Here is a 25,075-nt window from a genome sequence, read left to right as displayed (position 1 = left end):
GTCACACTGATGTGTGCACAATTTTCTTTACAACGCGTGAAGTCAGTGGAGAAAGCCCTGTTTTAAGGGATATGAGCACTGCGGGTGAGATACATCTGCAGACTGAATGCCTGGTGTAGATGTCTCTGCGTGAGATGTCTAATCTCCCCTATTGAATGTGATGTTGAAGGCATCTAAATGAAGGCATCTCATGCTATTTGAGATCCCCTCAGGTATCTTGTCTAGCTTCCCACTGCTGCTCCAAAAGGGCACAGCTGTTACTACCTCTGCAAAACCTCAAAGACCATTGTAACTTGCAAATTTAAGAAAGCAAACACATTTACTCCTTACAATCCTGCCAAAGCAAAGTAATCCCCTGTGTGTCCTTTTCTGTTGGAGGTATTATTAGAGAACAGCTGAATTTAGGATGAATTTTAGGTGGCTGCTTTGAACAGTGCTGGAGGGTGCAAACACATCTGTGATACAAGCACAGCTGATGAGCCATAGTCACAGCGGTTCTCCTTTTGCAGGCTGTGGGCCTCTGGTGGTCCGGAGAATATTAGAAAGTGATTTACTGTTTCATTTGAAGAATTTTTCTTTGAAGTTGGGCAACAACTAGCTCATGCAACTGATTGCAATTTAGTTTATATTTTGCTATCATAGAGGGAAAAAGTAGAATACAGAGCTCTCTCCGAAAGGTAGCTCTGTGAAGGAGGCAATGCTTTCTCTGTTGTTGCATAGTTGTCTTAATTGTTATAATTGTTGATTTATCTGATGACTATAAACAACTAGAAAACCAGTAAAATTTAGATAAATGGCTCTGATGTGGAATCTGACTACAGAGCAGAAGTCGGTGACACGTACACATACTGTTCTGCTTTACAGAACAGGGTAGGGAGAACCACAGTCCCGTAAGACTGATTCAAATGCAGATGTGTTTGGACTACACTAACTAATCTGAGCTGTATCAGAATCGTATTGGGTAAATTATTCATTGTCTGGGCTATGTGATGCTATTTTGGGAACACGCAGAGGAATTCATGATCCACCGATCACTACACTTACTACTTCTCACGAGTAATCAAAGCCCTTTCTAATTGTTAGTGAGTTGGACTACACTTCTGAAAATTTTTATCTGTTACACAGAAAATACTTTAAGCTACTGTAACACAAAGGGCTGATGGTCATGAATGAAAGGTGGCGAGACGTATTCACAGACTAAAGGTTATGTTTTCTTACATAGGTTACATTTCTAGGAGTTCCCCTTTGAGTCCACAGTCATCAATAGACAGTGAACTGAGCACCTCGGAGCTGGAGGATGATTCCATCTCCATGGGATACAAGCTGCAGGACCTCACCGATGTTCAGATCATGGCTCGTCTACAGGAGGAGAGTAGGTGGCTTTTTTCATTTTTTTCAAAATAGCCTGGAGATTTCCTGTAACAGTTAAAACTGCTCCCGTCTGGTCTCAGTTAAGTGGAGCTTTCTTAAAAGGTGTCACCTCTTGAATGGCAGGTGGAAGAACCCACTCACTGTTGAGTTCAGCTTAAATGGTACTGGATCTTTCAAAACTTGGTGCTTATATATTACTGAACCCCAACTGGTAGCTCCATACCCACTGAGCACATTTAGATGTAGGAGTTTTGTAGTGTCTTACCGTACTAATTAAAATTACTACAGTTGGGGGTGGGGAGGATGCTAAATAATTCTTATCATGCATACATTTTGTGAGAAAGGAAAAAATATGCAGCTCTCATGGATTTTTTTTGCCCCTACTTTGTTTTTGTTAATTGTCAGATGAATTTTTAAATTAATTCCCCTTTAAGTCCTGAATTGGGGCATTTAAATTTAGCATTTTGGTTTGAGACTAGTGATTATGCACAAAACTGAGCGCAGAAGTTTGTTTGACATAGATTATAGTTTGGCTTGATAGTAATTTTTGGAAAATGCCTTTGTTCATAAATAAAAGGCATTTGACTTAGAAGTCGCTCAGACAGTAAGTGCAGTATCTTTCTCACTTCCTATTAGTGCCAAGTGAGATGTCAAGGAGGAAATGATGAGATGAAAAACAAGAGAAATTCAGAGATGGTTGACTGAAGGAAAATACCAAGTAATAAGTGATTAAATAGAAGAAAAATAAAATGTGAAGAAAAAATGAGAGCTGCAATCCGGCTGCAGCAACCAGAGTGAGCAGGCCAGAGCGATCACTTGTCAGCAATCGAACTTGCTGAGTGTCTGGTAGCACTTGTTATGTTCAGCAGATAAATTATCAAGTGTGAGACTTCCAAGATAGCTGAATTCTCAGCTGCAAATGTGTGTGGTCACAGCTTGGAAAATTTCTGATACTATGTGAAAGTGATAAGAATTTAAAAAAGAAAAAAAACAAACCCCAAAAAAACAAAACCCAAACCAAACAAAAAAAAGAACAAAACACAAATTATGACTATCAAAGACCCAAAGGATTGCATTACTTAAATTACAGCTGCCCTTGTCTGCTTCAGAGTGAGGTTTAAAAAAGATTTCAGGTACTTGGAATCAGGTCATTGGTAAACTGGAAAGAAAAACACTGTTTTTTCTTCTAATCTATGTCAGGTGTAATGGTTATATCTCATCCTTGTAATAGCAGCTGGTACTGAATGTTTGAGCATGTGACGGTTGTTGCCCGCTTAATCCCATGGAAAGTGGTAGTATTATACGTGCACGCAGGCACGCTGTCTTCACAGCCACGAATAGAAACTCCCACTCGAGAGGGAGGGGAAAGCATATTAAGAAGTTTTCACTATGATAGCGAAGACATCTGTCAAAGCTGAGGGCTTTTTGTAAATCAAGGGATCTTGTTATCTGCAACTATTGGCAGAGTTACTCAGCTCTTGGAAATATGTACATCCCGTTTTTCCCTGGCTGCTGTGCCTTGGGAAAAAGGGGATGTACAAGGGCTGTGGATGTTTCCCTCTCACTTGACGCGGAGTGAACATGCTCTTCTGGGGCAGTGCTAATGGTGGGATTGTTTTTAAAACCTGGCATTCTGAGAAGGGGGTTGTTGGATGCCTACCTCTTCTAAAGCATGGTTGTGTTACCACGAAGCCTTGTTGATGAGGTGGGCTGCCAGCAGGGACTCATTCTGGTTCAGGGAGGTTGGAGAGCCAGAATATCTACACAGATATAAGTTTAGGAAATGTCATTGTTGGCATTTTCAGTGCATGAATATACAAATAGAATAGCAATAACTTGGAAAACTTTGGGTGAGTGTTAATTCCTCTTAATTTAGGGTGTTTAAAAGTTAAGTACTTAGTACTCATGTAGTCTTTCCATTGGCAGGGAAATAAGTACCTCCTAAAAGCAGTTCATCTTGTTTTAAGAGAGGAATCAGACAGCTCACAGGCACTGCATTTTGGAGATGCCTATAGTTTTTCTTTTTTTATTTTTTATTAAAAAGGAATCTTGAGGAAGATAATTCAGGCTTAGAGACCTGAAAGACAGATTAGAGAGTTAGATCAAATGAATCCTATCTCAGATATTTAGCCTGGTGACACTGTAAATCCAGTTCTTGCTGTAAAATTATGTCTCATTGCTTGCTTAGTTTTCAAGATTGAAGTGCACGTTAAGAGTTAATGACTTAGCAGAAGCCGAATCATCCTCTTCTTGGAATTTACAGGCCTTAGGCAAGATTATGCTTCAACTTCAGCGTCTGTGTCAAGGCACAGTTCAAGCGTCTCTCTGCAAGCGGGAAAGAAAGGGACGTGCGGTGACCAGGAATACGATCGCTATAGCCTTGAGGACGAGGAAGAGTTTGACCACCTCCCGCCTCCGCAGCCACGTCTAACTCGCTGCTCTCCCTTCCAGAGAGGGATTCCTCACTCACAGACTTTCTCCAGTATCCGGGACTGCAGGAGGAGCCCTACCTCCCCACACTTCCCTTCAAATACTTATCAGCAGCCCTACTACTCTCCTCAAGCCCAAACTCCAGAGCAGCAACCAAATAGGATTAATGGAGGTGGGTTGCATGCTTTTTTGAGAAGTGGTCTTTTCTCTGTGCAAAGTGCCAGTGCTTTTTTAAAGAGGGAGTTGTGTCAACCGAGTAAAGTGTGTTTAGCGTATGACAGCTAGATCAGTCTGTGGATTGTAACAAGCAATTAAGCCTGTGTAAATGACTGAAGTATGTTATTGTTAAGTAATTTGCTACAAAAATGTAATCTGTGACCTGGTCATGAAAGTTCTTGCTTTAGTCTGTTTTTAAGTGCTGCAAGTATCACCCCAAGTAAAGAAAGAAGAAAAAGGAAAGAGGAGCATCTTTTAGCAAGGTAATAGTTGGTTAGAACAACTGATCGGGGTTTCGAGCTTGGCCTGCACATGTCCATCATGGATACAGTAAAATACAAAATAGGGTTTTCAGGTTTTCATTCCCTTCTTATTCTTGACTTTGCTGTTAATGCAAGCTGTGCTGTGAATCCGCAGTGAGTGTTTATGGCAGGGTTCAATACTCTGCTCCTGTTCCAGGTCTGCTAGGGCAGACTGTTAAAGTAGTGGGAGATAATGTCACTCCCAAACTATCCTGAGCCATTGCTGCTTTTTCTGCTGCATTTGAGATGTATTCCAGAGTCTCTGGAAGCTTTGTCTCTTGGTGCTTACTCGAGACTTAAGTTTCCTTCCATTGTTGCTGTTACCTTCCATTCATTCCTTCTGGTCACAGTTTTCTTCCTCCTGCTGCATCTTACTTCAGTCTTTTTCCCAAGCTAATTTAAAACAGTTTTCAGTCAGGGTCTTGTTTGTAACATTACAGGTTACAGCTCACCCTTGGGCAAGAAAATGTGTTGTTCAAAATGGCACAAAGCTGCTATTTATAAAGAACTACAGGTGTGCATGGTGCTTTCCTGACAAATAAGGCATGACAGGTTGGTGCCAAAAGCACTTGCATTCAAAGTAAGACATGGCATGGAAGTATAATTGACAAGTGGCAGTATATAAAGAAGGCTGATGTTTACAGGGGCAGAGCGATGTGGGTGTTTGTTGGTACAGCATACGTGCCATATTAATTTCAATGTTGTTTTTCTTGCCGGTGAGGTACAAGAATGAGATAGCACTGATGGGCTTGCAGAAGTGTTGGTGAGATAGGAAGGTTATGGGGCCTTTTCGATTCAGGAATGAGGGCAGGATGTGGTGCTGCAACCTTTTTATATGGTCCCCAAATGTGTTTTCAGTCATTTTTTTGTGTTCCATGTCAGTGGAACTTAAGCACTGGATTCCCACATGGAAACCTCAGAAAGTACTTACAGGGCACTAAAAATATTAGACTCCTTATTAACTAGAAAGCATATAAATTTAAAAGCCACCAATTTTACCACCTTGTTGCCTTTTTTCTCAAGAACTTTATGAGGTGCTGGGTAATCTGTTTGGTGTCGCTCAGAAGGTGGACACACGTGACTTCAGTTACCTGTTTGCTGGGATGGCAGACAGTCTTATAATAGCCAGTACCACTATCTTTAGAGGGGAATTATCTCTTCAGCTTCTGCACCTTCAGCCTCTGACTCATGCAGCACTGATCCACGTAAGTGGCAAACACCGATGGTGAGAAACATTTTAGTTTGTCTGTATTCTGTTGGCAGACAACGAGTCAAGTGTTTGCTGTACTGAGTATGTCTGAGTAATATTACGACAACATCTCATCGGCACTTCTCGTCATCTTGGCAACAATTTCATTGTCTGTCAGGAACTCCTACACATTGAAATGGAGGTAGACTGCAAAATAAGAATTTGTCTGAAGCTCAATATGATGGATGGTGTGTTCCACACTGTTAAAAGTTTACCAAAGCAAATGAGAAAGAGGGGTGTGATAAATGGAATGTCTAAACTGTTAGTTACTACTTTCAAGATACGTGGAAACATCATCCATAATTAACCAAAATCGCACATACCACATGCTGTGCTGCTCTTGGCCATTCCAACCGTCTTCGCAAATCTCTCTTCATCTCTCTTTCCCCAAAGAGATCACTTGTATTCTTGTGTGTTGCAGTCAATGGTCTGGCCCCTGGTTCATTTGATCATTCACAGAGCTTTCCGTAAAAGAAGGGTAAATGGCAAGTAACTGTTGAATTTTGGCACTCAGTCTGGGGTTAAAACCAGTGTTTAGCTTTGACACAACATTTCCCCAAAACTAGTCTATGTGTTTAGCTCAAGAACAGTTGTTTGCCTTTAGGAACAAATGGCATGAGGGGTGCTGTCCTACCTGCTTTTAGTGACTTTTTTTCGTATGCCATGCTAGTTGAGGTACTTATTCTAGCTTTAACTACTGTACTGTAACAAACATGCTGAAGGTGTGATGAACTTGGAAAACTTGAATAATTCTTTGAAGAGTATAACACTGGTTGCCTATGAGGAGTGCCTACATTTAGATGCTGAGATATGGGTGCCCACATGTGTATGAAGGACCGAATTCAGCTGCCCACATACGAGCACTTAGCTCTAGATGGGTACTCTGCACCCTGCTTGGCTTCCCCATCGCCACGTGTCAGTGCTGTTCAGATGCCTTAGACAACCCAGGGTCTCTCAAATGGCAGGAGGTACCTATACATAGGCACTGATGTGCACTAGGTGTCTAGCCTTTCGCTATAGGCAGTGGTCTGCCTGTTCTCCATCCACAGGATTGTATTTTAGGTAGCAGAGAGATTGTCTGGCGTTTCTGGCATCCTGGTAATCTTCTGCCCGTGCTTGGGGTGAGAACACTCTCACAGATGTTTTCCAGATGTGTTTGAGGCCGATAATTTTGAACTCACATCTCATTCTTGCCAATGTATTGTAGGAAAGTGCTACCCCTGCGGTAATTTTGACACTGCCTTGTTTTAAATTGCTGTACATCTATTTTAAAATAAAATACCATATGTATCTCTTAAAATACCACACCATCTAGCCCCGGCTCTCAGGCCTAGGTTCTTTCTCTCACCTTATCCCACCCATGTCTGAGTGGTACCAGTCCCCAACAGCTTGCTCTACTGAAAGGCTCCTGGTAATCACTCGCATAAAGTGGGAGATGTGTGCAAAGGTAAATAATGTTAAGATGTGAAATGTGTTAAGAAGTCTTTAAGGTGTATTTGGGGCCACTTGTAGCATGGGTTGTAGGCATACCTGCTGTAACCTCTTAAACAACATTTTTGCAGCCAACGCCTATACTGTGTGTATGTCTTCTAACAAGCTTTATTTCCACTTCTGGAAAGAATAGACTGATAGAAAAGCTTTGAACAAAATCTGCTTTTTTTTTTTTTCCCTCCCTTATTTAATTACACCCTTTCCCTAAATCAGCTGAATTGTGTGTAATGATGAATTATGTCAGAAAAATTCCATTTGTGAACTCTTTAAGGTATTGTGGTTTTCAGGGTTTTTGTAACCAGCTAGTGGTTGAGAAATAGATGCTTTAAAGAAGATCTGAGAGACAGGAGGTGAATAGCTTTTGAGTATCTGTTGCAATTAGCTAAAGTGAGTCCATCTAATTTATGTGTGGTTTATAATTCTAATGAAGCTTTTAATGTATTGGCAATGGGAAGATTTATGCTTATCCTCTCTCCCCTTGCTCTAGTTTGAAGAATTTCATGGTTAACAACTTAAAATGTCGCTAACTTTATTAATATCAAGAATACTTTATATTTAGGCATTTTTATGTAAGAAATACTACCAAATTTCATAAAACCAAACTGTTTTCTGCTTTATGTTGTCCATAAATGTACTCTTCTTTTTTTTTACTGTGACACAGAAGTAATGTCTTCCATTTTAACTTTTTTAAAGACCTTTTTTATTCCTGTTTGATCTGTTTATTCTTTTATAATAGATGTTTATATTTGTGCCCTTTATTACTTCTGATTTTCTGAAAGCAGAAGTAACAGAGCTATAGTGCTGTGAAATCATCCAGATCAGTCAAAATCCAGGGTACACAAGGTACTGAAAATGGAATTGACCTTCTTGTGTTCAGGCCCACTTTCCAGATCTTTAGATGAGCTTACTCATAAACTTTTCTCCTGGCGCCCCTTATTTCATGTGCATTTTAAAGTGTCCATTTTTATAATACCTGAAGATTGGAAACTTTATTTTGGACAAATTTTTCCAGCTAAACTAGGAGTTTATTATAATCCAGTAAGAGGGGGCAGATGAAAAATACATCCTTCATTGAGTAGCAGTGCATGCAGTCTGGTTAATTTTAATGTACATTTTCCATTATCTTTTCATGTTGATTTTTAAGCTTTTAGCTTGGTTGATACCTTCATAAACAGGCCACAGATACCATTCACTTGAAAAAATTTGCTTTTATTTTCCAGCAATTACTAGTTATGAGTTACTTGATTGCATATGCTTCTGGGGAATAACTTTTCTCAGGCAAAATATTATGAACATCATTGGCTATTGCAACACCCTTGCCTCAGTTGGAAAGCTGCAAATGCATTTTTTGTTTGGGTTTTGTGTTTTGTTGTGTTTTTTTTTAAAGCAAACTCCAGGCACATAGAAGAGCAGCATTTCAGGGGCAGTAGGTTGGTGTTTAGATATTAGCTGAGTATAGATTAAATCGATCTGTGTGTTTGGAGTGGTGGGAAAAGGTCTGTTCTTACTGATTTACAGGGTGTTTTTCTGCTCATGAAGTCTCTTGTTCAGTAAAGAAGAGAGAATTCACTGTAGAAAATTGTTGCAGACTTTAATAAAGGAAAAGGAGGAAAAAAAACTTACTTTGTCACCTTTGAAGTTAGATTGAGAATAGTGATCAGTGGGGAGAAGTCATGGGAGGGTAATGGAAAAATCTTTGATTTGCTGTAACTATCTGTGGCAGGAGACACAGGCCTGAGAAGCCATGGCAAGATGAAGTAGTAATTCTGAATAAAATGGAAATGTTCAATGTTAGCAAAACGTAGGTATTGACAGTCATGAAGAATGGTGTCTGTCACTTAACTGAAAGACTTGTTTTTATTTCTTAATCTGTATTTGTGTTGTTACGCACTGATGTCTCTGTTGTATTAAAGGACAGTTCCACAGACCTTTAACTAGACCCTGGCATATTTGGGATGTCATAAATGTTAGAACCATAACAAATGTAATGTATGTACTGAACTCAGGTTTTCAAAGATGAGGAAGAGAAATTAACCCCTTAAAGTGAAGTTGTAATTGAGTTTACAAGTTCGTAAAGGATTTCAGAACAAACTCTGAATATCTACATAATATAGAACACAATATTTAGAATAGAAGAGCACAGGTTTTCTCCTTATGGTTTTTCCCCAGCTTATTTGTGCATCCAATACAGATAAGGCAGAGTTAAATTTGCAGGGTTTGTGTGAAGGATTTAAATTGGTGTAGGAAACTGCTAATGTAGCTTAAACAGTAATACAAATTTCTACGAGACACTAATATTTATGATTCATTGCATCACATTCCTTAAAAATAAAGCACTTTTGGCGAGGCTTGTGAGTCCTGTTGTTCAAATAAAACATTGACAACACTTGCAGAGAATAACAACGAATGAATAAATGTGTTTTAAAGCGCTTCAATGTAGAGTCAACTTAAGCCCTCCTTGCAAGGAGACCCTCACCGAATGAGGTGTTCTGGCAGAGAGAAGATGATACTTAACAAGAACCGCTACAGAACTCCCAGTCTGGCAGCCCACCAAGAGCACACCTCTCCTGGGGCAGCTTTGCTCCAAGGGCAAGGTCTGTTTGTGTGCCACGTGGACATTAATCTTCAGCCACTGATAGTATTAGGTCAGGGAAGGAAAAAAAAAAAAAAGCAGTGGAGGAGTGGTGGTGGCTGCTAGCGATGGTGGGACCAGAAGACAGAAGGCAGGCGCTGCCTGTTCTGGTGTCCTGCCAGAAAGAAGCTGGGCCACCGACCCCAGGCTGACTTCAGAGAAGAAATGGCATCGGGGGAAGAACTTCCTGGAAAAAATCAGAACCAAAGCAGCTGGGTAAGAGGCGAACTGCAGTCTTTACTGTACTTTTGTGGAATGTTTGACAAAATAAGGGACACTTTTGCCTGCTTTTTGACCCATTTCTCACCAGCAATGAATATGATCTGTGCTGTGGGGTGGCCTTCTCATACATATTTTCAGTTGTGGACAGAGGACCCTGTATTTCACAATTTCCAGTTTCTCCTGTGCTGTAGGCAACGGGCAATTCAGCATGGATGCCACAAAGCAGAAGAAGTGTAAACATACAGTAGGCAATTTTTGGTGTATCATTCTACTGCAGATACGTGAAACCAGGGCGCAACGGGCAATTCAGCATGGATGCCACAAAGGGGAAGAAGTGTAAACATACAGTAGGTGATTTTTGGTGTATCATTCTACTGCAGATACATGAAACCAGGGTGACGTATGCCACCTAAAGAAGACTCATGAAGTTACAAGCACATATGTATATGCATGAACTATTCTGAGAAGGTGGTAATAACCAGGAGCTGATTATTAACTCCCTTGCATGACCTATCCTTGCATTTTTTTCACAGTTTCAAATATCTCAATAATACAATATCTGTAGGTCATGCTATTACATCTCAAAGAAGGTTGAGAAAGGTGAAGATACATCTGTGATGTTCTATATGGCTGCATCCTGCTTAAACATCGTATTTGTTTTGGCCTAGATTATAGCTGAGGCTCAGTAGTGGCTTGTGATAACTATGGATACTGTAGAAGGAGCAGGTCCTTTGAAGTTCCTCACTGGTGTTAATATCCACATCTTCCTGACAGAATGAACTGTAAACAACCAGTGATTTTTTTAGGCTTGCCACTGAACCAGAGTAGTGCAGAAGAGGTAGCAGAAATTGTAGCAAATTTCAGCATTCATCATAAACAGGACTATTTGGGCAAATTACTTCCCACCTCAATTCTACTCCATCACTCCTCCTCTCTGTTCCTTTTCTCATAAGTCGTAGGAGAGCAAAGAGGTCTAGAAAGGGAAAGTTTGCTGCTAGCAGCTTGGAAAAATAGATTTGTTTTCTTCTCATATATTTCCAGCAAGTTTGTATGTAGTCACATCTCATCGGCCTGAAATAATATTAAAATTGCGTAACTCCCACCTTCTGCTTCCTTATATCAAGCTCACAAGAGCCAGCGTTTCATTTACAAACAAAACGTCTGTAAGACTCTTTCCACTGTTCTTAGGAGGGAAACAGGTGACAGAACAAACCTCAAGAGAGAGATGGAAGAGGATGCATCATCCAAGGAGATGAAAGCTGCAAAATGCCATCAAGACGAACGTTTCTGGATTTTCCCCAAACACAAAACTGACCTGCTATTTTCATTGCTTTTCAGGGCCATTTATCTCAGCAGACACAAGGACCCATCAAAGAAGTAACGCAGATGCTTGATGGATGAGAATTTGCAGGTGCAGCAGGAATCTGCTGCCTGAGGACTGAATGAATCAGCAGCAGACCAGACTGCTGGAACGAGAAGGGACTAATGAACAGGAGGCAAAAGACGTGGCCAGCCATGACATGGAGGAAATCCAAGCTACTTCTCTACCTATTTTTCCTGCTATTGTAGCTGAATCAACTGGACAATTCAAGGCGCAGATCATGCCCGTGGTAGCTGATGCAGTCCCTGAGTGGAAGAGCATGTAGAGTCTAAAGAATTCTTCTTATATAATATGATATGGGCATAGTATTGGCACTGCATAAAACAGCTTTTCTATCTTCCCTACCACCATCCTGCTGCTCAAGCCTTTTCCCAAGTGCTGAAATGTTGACCTAGGGTTTCAGGACCTAGGATTTTAAAGAGTTGGCTAGGGCTCTAAAATTAACAGTAGCTACAGACATCCCATATTCATGAATTTTCTGCCACTCTGGGCCAAGGATTGCATCATAGGAAGACAGTTGCCTTTCCGGTTTGCAAAATCATCAGTATTTAAACAACAGCGATATATAGTAGCTGTATGGATGCCATTATTTGCATCCCCAGGACAGTTTTGGAAGCCTGATTGCTGTTTTATCATTGTTTTATCAGTGATATTAATACTTACCACCTGACTGAGCAACAGTGGTAACCCCTTTGCTAATGTTCATTGCTGTACCAGTGGCAGTTTCAGCCTGCCAGTGTTGGTGATGAGTCACTGAAGCACAACAACTCTTAACGCTTTGATGAAGGATTACCCTTAGACTGGTTCTTTATTAGAATTTGGGTGTACTCTAGTTCCCAGGAACTCAAAACATTGCATTTCCTTTCCTGCACTGAACTCCTCCCTGTCTTACCTCCAATACCTACTCTTTTATTTCAAAAATACAAAAATGTAGTGTATTTAACTCATGGGAATATTTAAACTCATTCCTAGACAGAAATGGTTTTCTATGTCAGGCCATCTACAATAACTGAAGGTTAGCCTTACTTGAGATGGAAGACAAGGTCTCATCATTACACGGATTACTGTGTATGATATAGTGACAAGGGCAGATATGCACTAGTAACTGGGACTTGGGATGTGAGGATATGAGAGATGCTGGATCTTTGAAGTACAAGGATTTTTTTTAACCGTTTGCAGGATTCTATACCCGTTCTTACCATGAGAACCAGTCATAAAAAACAACTGTAGTTGTAGCCTTGATGTGACTTGGTTTGCTGGAGTTCCACAGGCATCACATACATTGAAGTTACAGTTAGTGACTACTAATACCTTGTATAGATAGAATGGTACTGTCACTTCTTACTACTTGTCAGTGTTAGCAGTTTTAAGGATTAGAGAGCTCATGATGGTGCTAAATAGTTTATATGTTTATGGGGACTGATAAACAAAGATTCCTAAGTCAATTCATTGTTTCTGTGGACTGAACTTACCTGTGTGAGCTAGGAGGTCTATCCAAAACAGCAATTCAAAGCTGTGTGTGATGTGTTGTTCCTGTGCACAAATCCAACAAAACGTCAGTCTTGAAATGCCCTGCTTGCTGTTGGAGAGCAGTCGTAGCTGCCTGTTAGAAGACAAACATACTCCTGCTTTCTGTTGCAGCATAAGAACTGGAGGCAGATACCTGCCAGGTGCTGGAACCTATGGCAGGGACAGGAGCTGGTGGCCTCCATGCTGACTGCAGTACCAGGAGAAACAGAGCCACCTCAGCAGGGCACAAACACTCCTGAACCTAGCCAAGAGGCCAGCATTAGTGGTGTTGTCAATGAGAATTTAATGAATGATCCATTATTTCCCCACAGCGGTTCTTTACTGAAGTCTGTCACATCACAGGAGGCAATTCAGACCAGGTTGTTCAGTGTGTGCCTTCCTGCCTCCAACCGTCTCTTCTGATTATACAGAATTGAGTCATCTCCCTTTGGCCCTGTGGCAGAAGAGGCCAAAAGAGCTTCACCTTAGATTTGCTAATGTTGCTGTAGTTGGGAAGTCTTCTTGAAATGTCAGATTTGGTTTTGGCTTCGCTCTCTCAACTAACATGAGTGGGGTTGCAGACATCTACTGACCTCTTAGACAATTGCTTTTGCTTTTGGGTCAGGTTCAACAGCTTTTGGGGCGTTTGCAGCTTTCTTTTTGTGAAAGACCCTAGAGGCCTGTTCTGAAAATTCCCACTGAATCAGGCACCACAACTTGGGTAGGAGGAAGAAACACCAGCTTTAAAAATCCTGATGTCAACCCAGGTCTCCGAGCAACTGAACAGCATTAAGGTGTGGCAGGTTTGGGGCATGGCCACCTGCAGAAACTTCGCATGCTGATAAGGTTAGGTACTGAATGGAATTTTTTAGCATCTCATTGGCACCCGAAAGCAAGACTTTAGTCACTTAGGATGGACTCATCTCACCTGTCTTTAGATATCCACAGTGCAGATACCTGTGTCTGGCTTTGTCACTGCAGCCTTGCTCTGTATTCACTGCAAAGAAACAGGCACATTTAGGGCATGGTTCTTCTGACCTACTTTACACATTTACGTGAAACTCATCCTTATTATGATACTTTAGTGTTTAAATCCTTGTGATTCTGAAAATGTACTGCCTATTGGTCTCTTTTAAATTATTTATGAATAATCATGCTGTTGCGATAGTCAGAAGGGTTCAGTTAGTAGGCTGTCACATAGCGTATTCATATTCTTCCTGCAGAGCAAAACCTTTCTTTCTGTTGAAGTAATTTGTTTTCATTTTGATTTTTCTACAGAAATTATTCAGAGGCAGCTTGCGTTTGTTGGAAGTTCTGGCATGACTATGGATGTTGTCTTCTTTCGTTTCAGATAAACTTCGAAGAAGCATGCCTAACCTCACTCGGATGCCAAGTACCCCCACCATTAGCAGTAATGCCGGCTTTGCTAGTTCTCCAGTCACTGTGAGGAACAGTCAGAGCTTTGACTCCAATTTGCATGGAGCGAGTAATGGGATTTCAAGGATGCAGTCGTGTAGTAAGTACCTGTGTTCTTCATCTGCGCACAAGGAGTTGATAGAGTGGTAAAATACATGGTCCAGTCACTGATCCTCTGCTGTACGAAAAATTAAAAGCAGAGTGTATTCCTTTCGCAGATTTTAATATAGCTCAGGATTTTCAATGTTTCTATATTGGAAAGTATTCTGCAGGTCTTGTTATGCAGTATCGAGAGTTTCATCACCTCCTTTTTTTTTTTTCTTTTGCCCATTCATTTTGTGTCAATTTTAAAACTAAAATTCTAAAATAATTAGTAAAGTAATATTGTAGAAACAACAATAATGCAATTAATTCATATAAGCTTACATTTTTTTAGTTTTGGCACTGGAGTTGACAACTGCTTTTCTTGGTAATTTCTACAATGCTGGTTTTACAGTACATTGTATAAATACTATCCTAAAATAAATGAACTCTCCTACTGAGGTTGAGCCACTTTCTTCTGAGCGAATATGGAAGTTATATCCTCAAGTATAATATACTTGTTAAGTGGGGGAATTAAAATGACTCTGTAATTAGTTTAATTTAGGTGACTTTTTGGTGGGGGGATGAAGGGAGTATTGGTGTAGTGGATGTTGAATTATTAATGTAGAACGTGAACAAGATAGATCAAGATCCAAACCCATCTTTTCTAGCATAGTGGTTCAGGTACTCTGAGAGGAAATGGAAAAAGTGGATTTCATTGGACACAGGCAGGAGAAAGGACTTAACTGATGCTTCCCAGGATGTGGGAGGTTTTGGAGGGAGAAATTGGCAAAACCTTTTCCTGTGGGTGTTTCTTTCAAATTTGAGCAGAACTTACAAATGCCTTCAAAACTATTAAATTACATCTTCTCTGGAAAATAACTTGACTGCTGCATTTATTTTGTTTTATTTTTGTCCTGTTGGAATAGGAGAATGGAAGCAGTTGTTCAGGTTCCACTTGGATTTGCATGATAGTGCATTGAGAGTTTAATATTATTTACTAGTTTAGAAATATCTATTTCTCTGTGTGTTTATGTATGTGTATATTTGTGTGTGTATAAAATGTGATTTTTCTGAAATAATTTTTTGAACACATTTCTAATAAGTGGCTGTGCTGGGATATTTAAGGAGCTGTGTTCTGATAAAAGTTCCATAGCAATATATTGCCAGTATTGTTTAATTCAATCACACATCTGTATTTTCTCCTGTGTCTTTAAATTATTTTAAGATGTCCTTTTTCAAAGACTTGAAAAAGGATTGGTCTGTATGTGGTATGCTAGTTTATATGCTTCAGGCTTTTGACAGTTTGCTTTTGATATGTGGACTCTGAAACAGATGCGTGTCTGATGTACACCAGAGGGCAGGATTGTGTAGAAAATCTCTATGTAAAGCTTCTGGAACCTATAGCATTGATTTAAGATGATAGTTTACATAACATCATCCTGAGAGTACGCTGTTATAGTCAAGATCTTTTTATAGCCTTTTTATTGTTTTTTGTCCATAAAGCTTAGACTTCTGCGATGTTCCACAATGCTTTAATACAACATACCTTAAACAAGATGTAGTTATTGCAAGCAACCTTACAAAAATCTAAATTACCGAACAGTAATTAATTTATAACTTCAGCAGTTTCTCCTGTTTATAGCTCTAATTGCAGAGGTGGAATTTGTGTGCTTGTAATGGCTAATGAAACATCTTTGGGGCAACAAAGAAGGATGAATGTAGGGTGGGATTTTTGTTCAGGGTAGGGATGAGCAAGGGGGTTTTAGTTCAGTGCAGTGTTACTGGATACAGTATTGGATCCAAGGGGGTTTTCAGCATTTTATAATTAGCAAGTAAATTGTATAATGTGTTCATCCTTCTTCATATCTGTCTAGAATTAGCATTACTACCTGGCCTCATCTGTTGCATACTGACTTTGTTACTCCCTTTTCTACCACTCTCTACAGTTCCGTCACCAGGACAGCTTCAACACAGAGTTCACAGTGTGGGACATTTTCCAGTGTCTGTCAGACAGCCTCTCAAAGCTACTGCCTACGTAAGCCCAACCGTACAAGGCAGTAGTAGTAGCAGTAGCAGCAGTATTCCAGTGTCCAACAACTTGCAGTTATATTCTAACACTGGGATCCCAATGCCAAACAAGACTGCCAGTCAGGGGGTTGTAGGACGCAGTGCTCTTCCAAGACCATCACTGGCCATCAATGGAAGTGGCATACCCAGAAGTAAAATTGCACAGCCCGTTCGAAGGTAAGAGTCTCCTTCCCTGTGTGGATAGCTTTGGCTTAGATTGTGTTTTGGTTTGTTTTTTTTCTTCTGAATATGAAACTGGGCTGTAAAACAGAAGAGTTTCTAGCTCCCAATACTGACTCACTTAATGGGTGAAGATTTCTTTCCAGAAATAGTGACGGACAATGCTTGCTGGTAGTTCCTAGTAAACCATGGTAATTGATAGAATGTAATCACATATAAATAAGAATCGATTGCCACCCATCAATAAGAAATCAAAACAAATGGAAACCTCATATCATTAACACATGTGGCTTGCCTTCTTACAGACATGTGCCATCTGCTATTTCAGTGTCACAGGATGAGCAAATCTTAGAATACCAAGATAGAAAGAGTTACATCCCTGTTGTTGTAAATGGCAGTAGACTGTTGTCGTGGTTTAGCCCCAGTCAGCAACTAAGCCCCCCGCAGCTGCTCGCTCACTCCCCCATGGTGGGTTGGGGGAGAGAATTGGAAGAGTAAAAGTGAGAAAACTCATCCGTTGAGATAAAGGCAGTTTAATAGGTAAAGCAAAAGCCACAAACACAAGCAAAGCAAAACAAGGAATTAATTCACCACTCCCCATGGGCAGGCAGGTGTTCAGCCATCTCCAGGCAAGCAGGGCTCCATCACGCGTAATGGTTTCTTGGGAAGACAGATGCCATAGCTCCGAATGTCCTTCCACCCCTTACTTCTTCTTTGTCCCAGCTTTATATACTGACCATGACATCATATGGTGTGGAATATTCCTTTGGCCAGCCTGAGTCAGCTGTCCTGGCTGTGTCCCCTCTCACCTTCCCGTGCACCCCGAGCCTTCTCGCTGGCAGGCCAGCACGAGAAGCTGGACTGTCCTTGACTACTTGGCAACAACTCAGAACATCAGTGTGTTATCAACATTTTCTCATCCCAGATCCAAAACACAGCCTCACACTAGCTTCTGTGAAGAAAATTAATTCTACCCTGGGTGAAAGCAGGACAACTGTAAAAATGCAACTTGTGACATTACGATGTTGCAAGGAAGGAAATATCATGGATAGCACAATCTTAGATTGAACCAACATCTTTTCAATTCCAGCTGGGAGACAATGGGCAAACAGGGAATCTGGAATAACACATACTTGCAATGAGCTATACTATTAAGCAAATGCATTTTTGCTTTTTTTCAAGAAAATTTCATCTCTGATTTTTTTTTTTTTTTTTTGGGGCAAGCAATGAAATAAGCTTGAGGAAAGAGGCAGTGTTTTAATCACCTTATCACAGGTGGGAGTTGAACTCTTAGCTGTATGTTCTGTGATTAATAGGTGATGGAGTTTCTCAGAGAAACTTCTATCAACCTTTGTCAACTCTTCCAACTATTTCTTCCCATCGCACGCATCCCTCCCCTTGTGAGGGCCCACTGTATGCCCACCTGGTTTTCTGTTGAATGAACTGTCACTGTTTAGCTCTCACCATTTTTATGCTTTTCACTAGATACTGCCTAGATCCAGAATAAGTTCAATTGCTCACACTCTTTGGTTGAGTTACTTGGGGATTACACCGATGTGACTGACAACAGGTTTTGGCCAACTGCAGTGAAACTTTGATAAAGAGCTGTCAGGTTTCTTCTTCGATGAAAACTGTATCATGATTCTATTATAACCTCCTTTGCTCTCTGCTGGAACTCTCTCTGTTAGAGTTCTTTATAGTTGTCTGTCTTTGTTTCTTTTTCCTTTCCTCCACTCATGTTCTTTTGCAGAGCTCTTAAATCTTTCATAGCAACATGTGAGAAAGAGACTTCTGGGCCATGAAGACAAGTCCCTTGCTATTTTATAACTTCTCATACAACAGACAGTATTAAAGAAAAACAGAATTAAGAGGTTTCAGTGGGACGGTGTGACACTGTACTCTCAACACTGTTTTTATTAGAAGCTGATTCAAATCAGCTATTTATAGTCCAGGAAGTCTGGCCTCCTGTTGTCTTACCTTCAAATGTACCTTAGCAGCATCATATGTTGCCATAGATGCAGAGCAATGATCCGTGAAGATGAATGGTCTTTGCACTGTGGGAATGACAAGTTGATAGGACTCTAAAAGCACAGGCAGATTGTAGCTCAGCCTACAGTTCTTTAAGACCCTTGTCTCATTTTGTTTATGCATGTGGAAGATAAGGGCAGTTTCAGTTCATATGGAATTTTCTTGGAAGGAATTCAACCATCAGAGGCAGATTTTCTCTACTGTTCATTTTTGTCACTGTCGTAATTTCTAAGGAATGGTATTTCTGATTATCAGTTCAGGTGTCTAGCTTCTTTCAGTATACTGAAAATAAAGTAGTGGTTTTAGTCATGACTTGATTAAAAGTAGAACAGATCTTCTGTTTTTTAAATAAAGCAGATTTCAGGGAGAAGTGCACATTCAGAGCAAAGCTGTGTCTTTGTACCTATGGCCAGATTGTTAAGTAGCTGAGTTATTGTTATTTTAGATACTTAAAGTAGTTTGTTAGATGTTTTATATAGGGCCAGCATTAGGGAACCTCAGTGTTTACTGCATAGGATCAAACATGGGATGAGGGAGTGCTTTTGATAATTTGCAAAATAAAACTGTAAAAGCCAAGATAACCAGCTTGGCTAAATATGAACTGCTTTTCTCCTTGCCGTCAGAGATTCACGCATCCACAAGCAGTGTAAAGAAATTGCAACGGTATAGTCCATCTCTTCTTAGCCTTACAAGTGAGGCAGCACCTTTTTTTTTTTTTTTTTGTTCCCATTGAATGGATGCACATGACTCTCAGCCCTCTCCAACTCCATGCTTGGGGCTTCTTGCAGACCCTTACCTTCCAGTCCCCCACTTTCTATCCTTACACAATGTGAGGGGCAGCAGGGGCAGCCTCCCATGGGGCGAGGTGAGCCGGGAGCCGAGTGGGACAGCCGGGCTGCCCCACGGTGCCCAACCAAGAGCAACACTGATGGTGACCAGGGTCAGCCAACAGTCCCAGTCTCCAGATGAGTCGACAGTGATGAGGCCGGCCCCACCTGAAGCCAGGAAGTTAATCAGCAGCTCAGGTTGTGGACCATCCCAGGTACCAGGCACAGGAATGGCAGCAAATGTAAAGCACAGCTCCAGAGACGAGGTGGAAGGCTTGCGTGTTCCTGCTGCCATGTGCTGGAGCCAGTCACTGCAATCTGTCTGGTAATGGAAAAGTAGAAGGGGCCTACAGACCCTCCAAAACTCTCTTATCTCAAACCACGTGGCATCACACTGACAGCTTGTGCTTGTTTGAAATGTTTTCTAACGCTGGTGCATTTTCCTGTTCACTGCCCTGTAGCAGAGATTCAGCTCTGGATATATTGGAATATTCTTACAGTTACTTTCAACTTAGTTAATTATTCTTTACTTTTGCCCTCTCCATTTTTTCTGGAAGATTGTTAAACATACTTTCGTCTTTTCTTTCTGGGAATAAGAAAGAAATTAAAGCAGCAGTCGCAGAAAACAGCAGAGGTAGGCAGGTTGGGTTTTATGCCTCAAGTAACTGGATTTGTGTCAAAGATGAGCGAACCTGCAACGAAGTGGAGCTGCACAAAACCAGCTTGGCTGAACCTAAGATTAACCAACTGTTTTTTACTTAAGTGCAATGTTTTTGCAACTAAAAAAGCAGTTGTAGCAGAGAGGCGAGCAGCTGCTCTGGTGACTGCTTTTAACTTACTGAGTCTGCCTGCCTTCCAACATACCTCAGCCTTTTTCCAGCCAAGGGCGTTTGGAAAGGAGAAGAGGCATCGGAAACTCTCAGAAAAAGCAGAGAAGTATGAGAACAAGGCTTGAGACCTGGTTTTATAAGAAACAGTTTCACAGAATTGAGACACTTTATTTTCAGCAAATTCTGATATAACTAAAATACGCTTGTGGCAATTCAGAGATAGGCTGCCTTGTCACCTTGTCAGTGAGTTGCCGGTCAGGTCATGTCAGATGGTTGTTTTTCCTTTTTTTTAATCTTACTTTAAAACAGTTACCTCGGTAGTACCTGGAGGGGTTGGAAGATGGTCAACAGGCATTTTATAAGAAGTCCTCATTGAGTAGCAAGAGACGCAGCCCGGGTGTGAGGGTGGGGGCCCGGAGGACAGCGAGTTCCCTGCAGGAGTGGTGCTGCTGGGACGGGCAGCTCTGACTTCGGCTGTGGGATAGAAACGCGTCGTCATGTGTCTTGGATAAGAGGGTCTGGAGCAGGACTTGGTAGAGTTCTTCAACTGATAAGATGCCAAAATTCTTTAGTGCCTGCATGGTGTTTTTATAAAGTGCTGGTTTTTCATGAGCATGCTGAGCACAACAGCTCTTTGGAGAATATTTCTCATTAGATCTCTGCTGTCTGTAGTGACAAAAATAGGTTTTTATTGTCTTTAGCCCTGAAAAACCAAATCTTCCCATTTAGAGGGGTCTCATGCATCATGACAATTACTCACCAAATTCCTTTTTACAAAGCTTTCACCCTATTAAGACCGGTAACAGTAATAGGGTCTCATTGGACGTGGCCTTAACTTCACCGAAGGCCTTTACATTTGCATTAGTGTGGAGCCAGAAATATACCAGAGTGATGTCTGTAAGCAAGCCACAAAGCCAGTGTCACTGCAGAAGTAAATGATGTTTGTTACCTCGATCTTTCACATGAAATATGACTTCCTTTTGCCTTTTTTTGTCATTTGGTTAATACAGTTTTCTTCAGCCTCCAAAGCCACTTTCGTCACTCAGCACGATGCGGGATGGGAACTGGAGAGACGGCTGCTATTGATGAAGGATGGCCATCAACAGTGGAAAATAAATAATGTGGATTTCATTACCCAGCTGGCTGGGTAACAATGATTTGGGAAAGGGCGGTCATACAGTATTATTTCCCCCAGGACTTTAATATGTAACCATCCATAATGCAGTGTCATTTTAAAAAAATGAACATCTTATCAAATACTAAATATTGCACTTAATCAGTTACCTGAACAGCTGCATTGTTATCAGACTAACAACGGCAGTGTTGGCATTTGTAACTGAGAAAGTATCGTGTAAGTGCAAAGAATATTTCCTTGGAAAGGACTAGGAGATAATGCTTTTAGGCAGCTTTGCCGTACTGAAAATCTAAGATAATTTATTCAGTGTAAAGGCATCATGCATTTTCTTTTGAATTTGGGGGGACTTAACGTATGTGCTTGAATTTTTTTCTAGTGTTTCCAGTACATTTTATTTTGTATACTTAAGTTCATTTAAACTTGCCTGAACCTTGAACAACAGAGAGATAATTTAACTTTTTTGTGCCATAAATAATATTTTTGGGGTAATGTACTTTTTTAGCGCTAGGAACATATCTTACAAAATCGTACCATTGGCAATACAAAGCAGTATATTTATGTTGCAGAAGCACAAAAAAAGTAGCATTCACTGGAAATTGCCATCCAGCTGGGTCAGCATGGTTTTGTTGGTCTTTCACTGTTTGTTCAATTGTTAATTTATTGTCATAGTGTTTTGTATTTAAAATGGCAGCATAAATCACATTGCACTTACAAAGATACAGTGATCTCTCAAACTACAGTTGATTTTCAGTACTTTATTACAAAGAATAAAATTGTAATGTTTTATTAACAGTTGCTTATGGAAAATGAGTTTTAATGCGAATAAAACTTTTTGATAGATCTTTTACAAAATCCAATTGCACTAATCAATGCTTTCTTATAATGGCATATGACTTAATATTTGATTACAACTGTGTATACTGCTGTTTTGGAATGTTTCAGAAATAAAGAATCTATTTCAGCAATAATGCTGTTCTTGAGTGTGCAAGTGTCAGAATTTAGAAACTGACATCTTATCTCTTGAAGTCTTTATTACTTAGCATTTATAAAGACTATGCTGGATTTTTGCAAAAAATAACTAATTTGAAAATTTCTGAACTGTTTTAAATTGTGTTATGAAGCCATTCTATGCATAGAAGACAAATATGTATTACTTTTAAATTACTTTTAAATCAATCTTATGATCTTAAGAGTTTTTTCAATTTAATATTCAGATTCTGCAAGCGCACATATGACTCACTATGGGAAACAGAGATTGTGTACCAAGTGAGTCTTTCACCATGGCTCTGAATTTGTTCGAGGACCTGCTTTTCTTAAAAGGGCAAGCTAAAATAAAAAACAAAGGAGAAGCATTTAATGGTGAGTAAAACCTTCATTACACTGAGAAGTGATTGTATAGTAGTGCAATAGTGTCCCTGCACAGCATAGTATTGTTTAAAAGAGATAAACAATTCATTTTTCACACTTTAGTTCTTTCAATCCAGTTAAAAACATTTTTTTCCAAAAAAAAAGCAGAACTGTTGAAGAGGGTATGAAGAAATATTCCAGCAAGGAAATTACTTCTGCACAGGTATTTCAGCAGCAGTGTGCTAGACTCATCTTGTTCATAGGAAGCTTTAATTGGAAGAAATTACTGCTGGTTAAAGCAATCGGTCATTTGTGGACAATCTCTGTTGTCTTAAACAGTTTATCTCACTCACAGACTGATTGTGGTGGGGGTGCAGAGTGAGCGTGGGGAGTGCTTTGCTATTTGCCGGTGGCAAGTAGGGCTTGCAGAACCTTCCAAATTGATAAGCTCTTCTGGTGCTAGGGAACCGACGTGATCTCTAAAGATGGCTGGAGAGCACTGGCAAGGATTACCTTCTGCTCACTGCTGGCTGTTCCAGCCCTGGCCTGAGCTGTCTCTTCACTCTGTTCCCCAGTGCTGGGATTTTATCCCTTCCCTCCATTACCTGGGACACCACAGTCCCACATTACTCTCAGTTTTTGAAATAGGTTGCAACTGTTGGAGGTAATGCCGAGTTGTACACTGGAGGGCAGTGTAGACTTTGAAAATATTTTTAGTAGCTAAAGCTCTTCTATTTTCCAGGCTCTTGGTTTGAACCCAGTGCCTATGTTTCTTCCCAGTGTTGTTTATGTATGATGACAACATGTTCAAGGAAGGTGCACAACTGTGTGTGATTTGCATTTTTAAATTTCACACTACAAAATGTGTCGTGAACTGGAGAGCCAAGCATTTGGGATATAATGAAACTCCTTGAGAAGATGCAGTTGTTTTTCCCTTTTTAATTGTCCTGTTCCCGTGCAATACATTATTTCATGATGTCAGGATTTGGTAACCTTAGAGGTTTGCTGTTTGAAGTGTTTTTGTCAAGTATCTGTCACACTGGATGCCATCAAACTTTCGGAGGAAACCCAAGGTGTAAGCAGCTTGATCTTTTTTCTACACTCAAAGAATGAAGAATCGTTTCAGCCATGGGCTGTGGTACTGCTGCTGTTTGCCTGTAACTGAGTGAGCTGGTTGTCTCCCTGACAGTAGCAGCGACGAACCAGATACTAATGCACGGTGCCCAAATGGTCATGTACTTCACCACAGTCTCACTGGGAGCAAAACGCGTGGAATATGCAACACACAACCACTTCCGTCACACTCGATTTTGTGAGAGGCAGAATCTCCTCCAGGGAAATGGGAAACAGCAAGGCCACAGAGTCATCTTCAAAAATACTCAAAACTTATTTTTCACAACAAAGTTTAATTTCTAAGTATAAGGGAGCATTTGAGAACTGTCCCTTCCCTCCCCACCGCACCCCCTTGGTTCTTATCTTTTGGTCCATGAATGCAAATCCCACTCCTGTCTCCTTGTTGCTGCATCCCAAAAATTATCTACCTCCTTCTGTCCAAACTGTAGTCTTTGGCTCAGCTCTTGAGCCTCTATTCTAACACAAATACTAAAAATTGCCATTTTCCTATGGAAAATGCTATTTAAACATCTACTATGAAAAATGGGTAAGAGTTCATAATTAAAAGTAATTAGGCAATAACACACTCTCTTAAAAACATATTTATCCTGTTTAATCCTCAGGCATGGCGTATCCTTTCCTTAAAAAAGGAAATGATTAAGCCCAGATAACTTTCCCTGTCACTGTTCTGGTGAAAAAGGTATGTCTGGGCTGGTCTGGTTTGATTTTCTTTTTCCCAGCTGATCAGCCACATTTCATTTGCAATACCCCCCACAGCCCATCTGCTCAGCCATCTTTTCTTTTTGTCTACACTTCCAACTCTCGTTCTCCCCAGATTCCCACCTTTCTTGTGACCTCTGTCAGTGGTTACATGTGCTTTTCTGGCTGGTGCTGCTCCTGACTATCCAGCTGCAGATCCCACTGTGGTGGATTGACGCTGGCTGGACACCAGGTGCCCACCAAAGCCGCTCCATCATCACTCCCCTCCTCAGCTGGACAGGGGGGAGAAAGTATCATGAAAGGCTCGTGGTCAAGATAATGACAGGGAAGAGATCACTCACCAATTACTGTCATGGGAAAACCAGACTCAACTTGGGGAAATCAGTTGAATTTATTGCCAATCAAATCAGAGGAAGGTAATGAGAAATAAAACCAAACCTTAAAACATCTTCCCCCCACCCCTCCCTTCTTCCCGGGCTCAACTCTACTCCTGAATTCTCTACCTCTTCCCCCGAGTGCCACAGG

At 40.6% G+C, this 25,075-nt stretch overlaps 1 protein-coding gene across 3 annotated transcripts in view; it reads left to right on the top strand.

Moving 5' to 3' along the window:
- The window catches only part of SLAIN1 (SLAIN motif family, member 1), a 49,057-nt gene extending 26,722 nt beyond the window's left edge, over positions 1-22,335 (top strand). For 2 of the 3 annotated variants that reach the window (XM_010291848.1, XM_010291850.1), the window contains 5 exons: positions 1,223-1,372; positions 3,635-3,973; positions 14,155-14,319; positions 16,250-16,547; positions 21,246-22,335. In XM_010291848.1, coding sequence (XP_010290150.1) covers positions 1,312-1,372; positions 3,635-3,973; positions 14,155-14,319; positions 16,250-16,547; positions 21,246-21,321 — 939 coding nt within the window. In that variant the 5' untranslated portion in view covers positions 1,223-1,311 and the 3' untranslated portion in view covers positions 21,322-22,335. Of the gene's footprint in view, positions 1-1,222; positions 1,373-3,634; positions 3,974-14,154; positions 14,320-16,249; positions 16,548-21,245 lie in introns of those variants that run through there. The other variant, XM_010291849.1, reaches the window with a different exon arrangement.
- The last annotated feature ends 2,740 nt before the right edge of the window (positions 22,336-25,075 follow it).

Source organism: Phaethon lepturus, unplaced genomic scaffold (assembly GCF_000687285.1).
Source record: "Phaethon lepturus isolate BGI_N335 unplaced genomic scaffold, ASM68728v1 scaffold24117, whole genome shotgun sequence".
Taxonomy (NCBI): Eukaryota; Metazoa; Chordata; class Aves; order Phaethontiformes; family Phaethontidae; genus Phaethon; species Phaethon lepturus.
The sequence above is the reverse complement of the archived record's forward strand: the minus strand, read 5'-3'. Positions and strand labels throughout refer to the sequence as shown.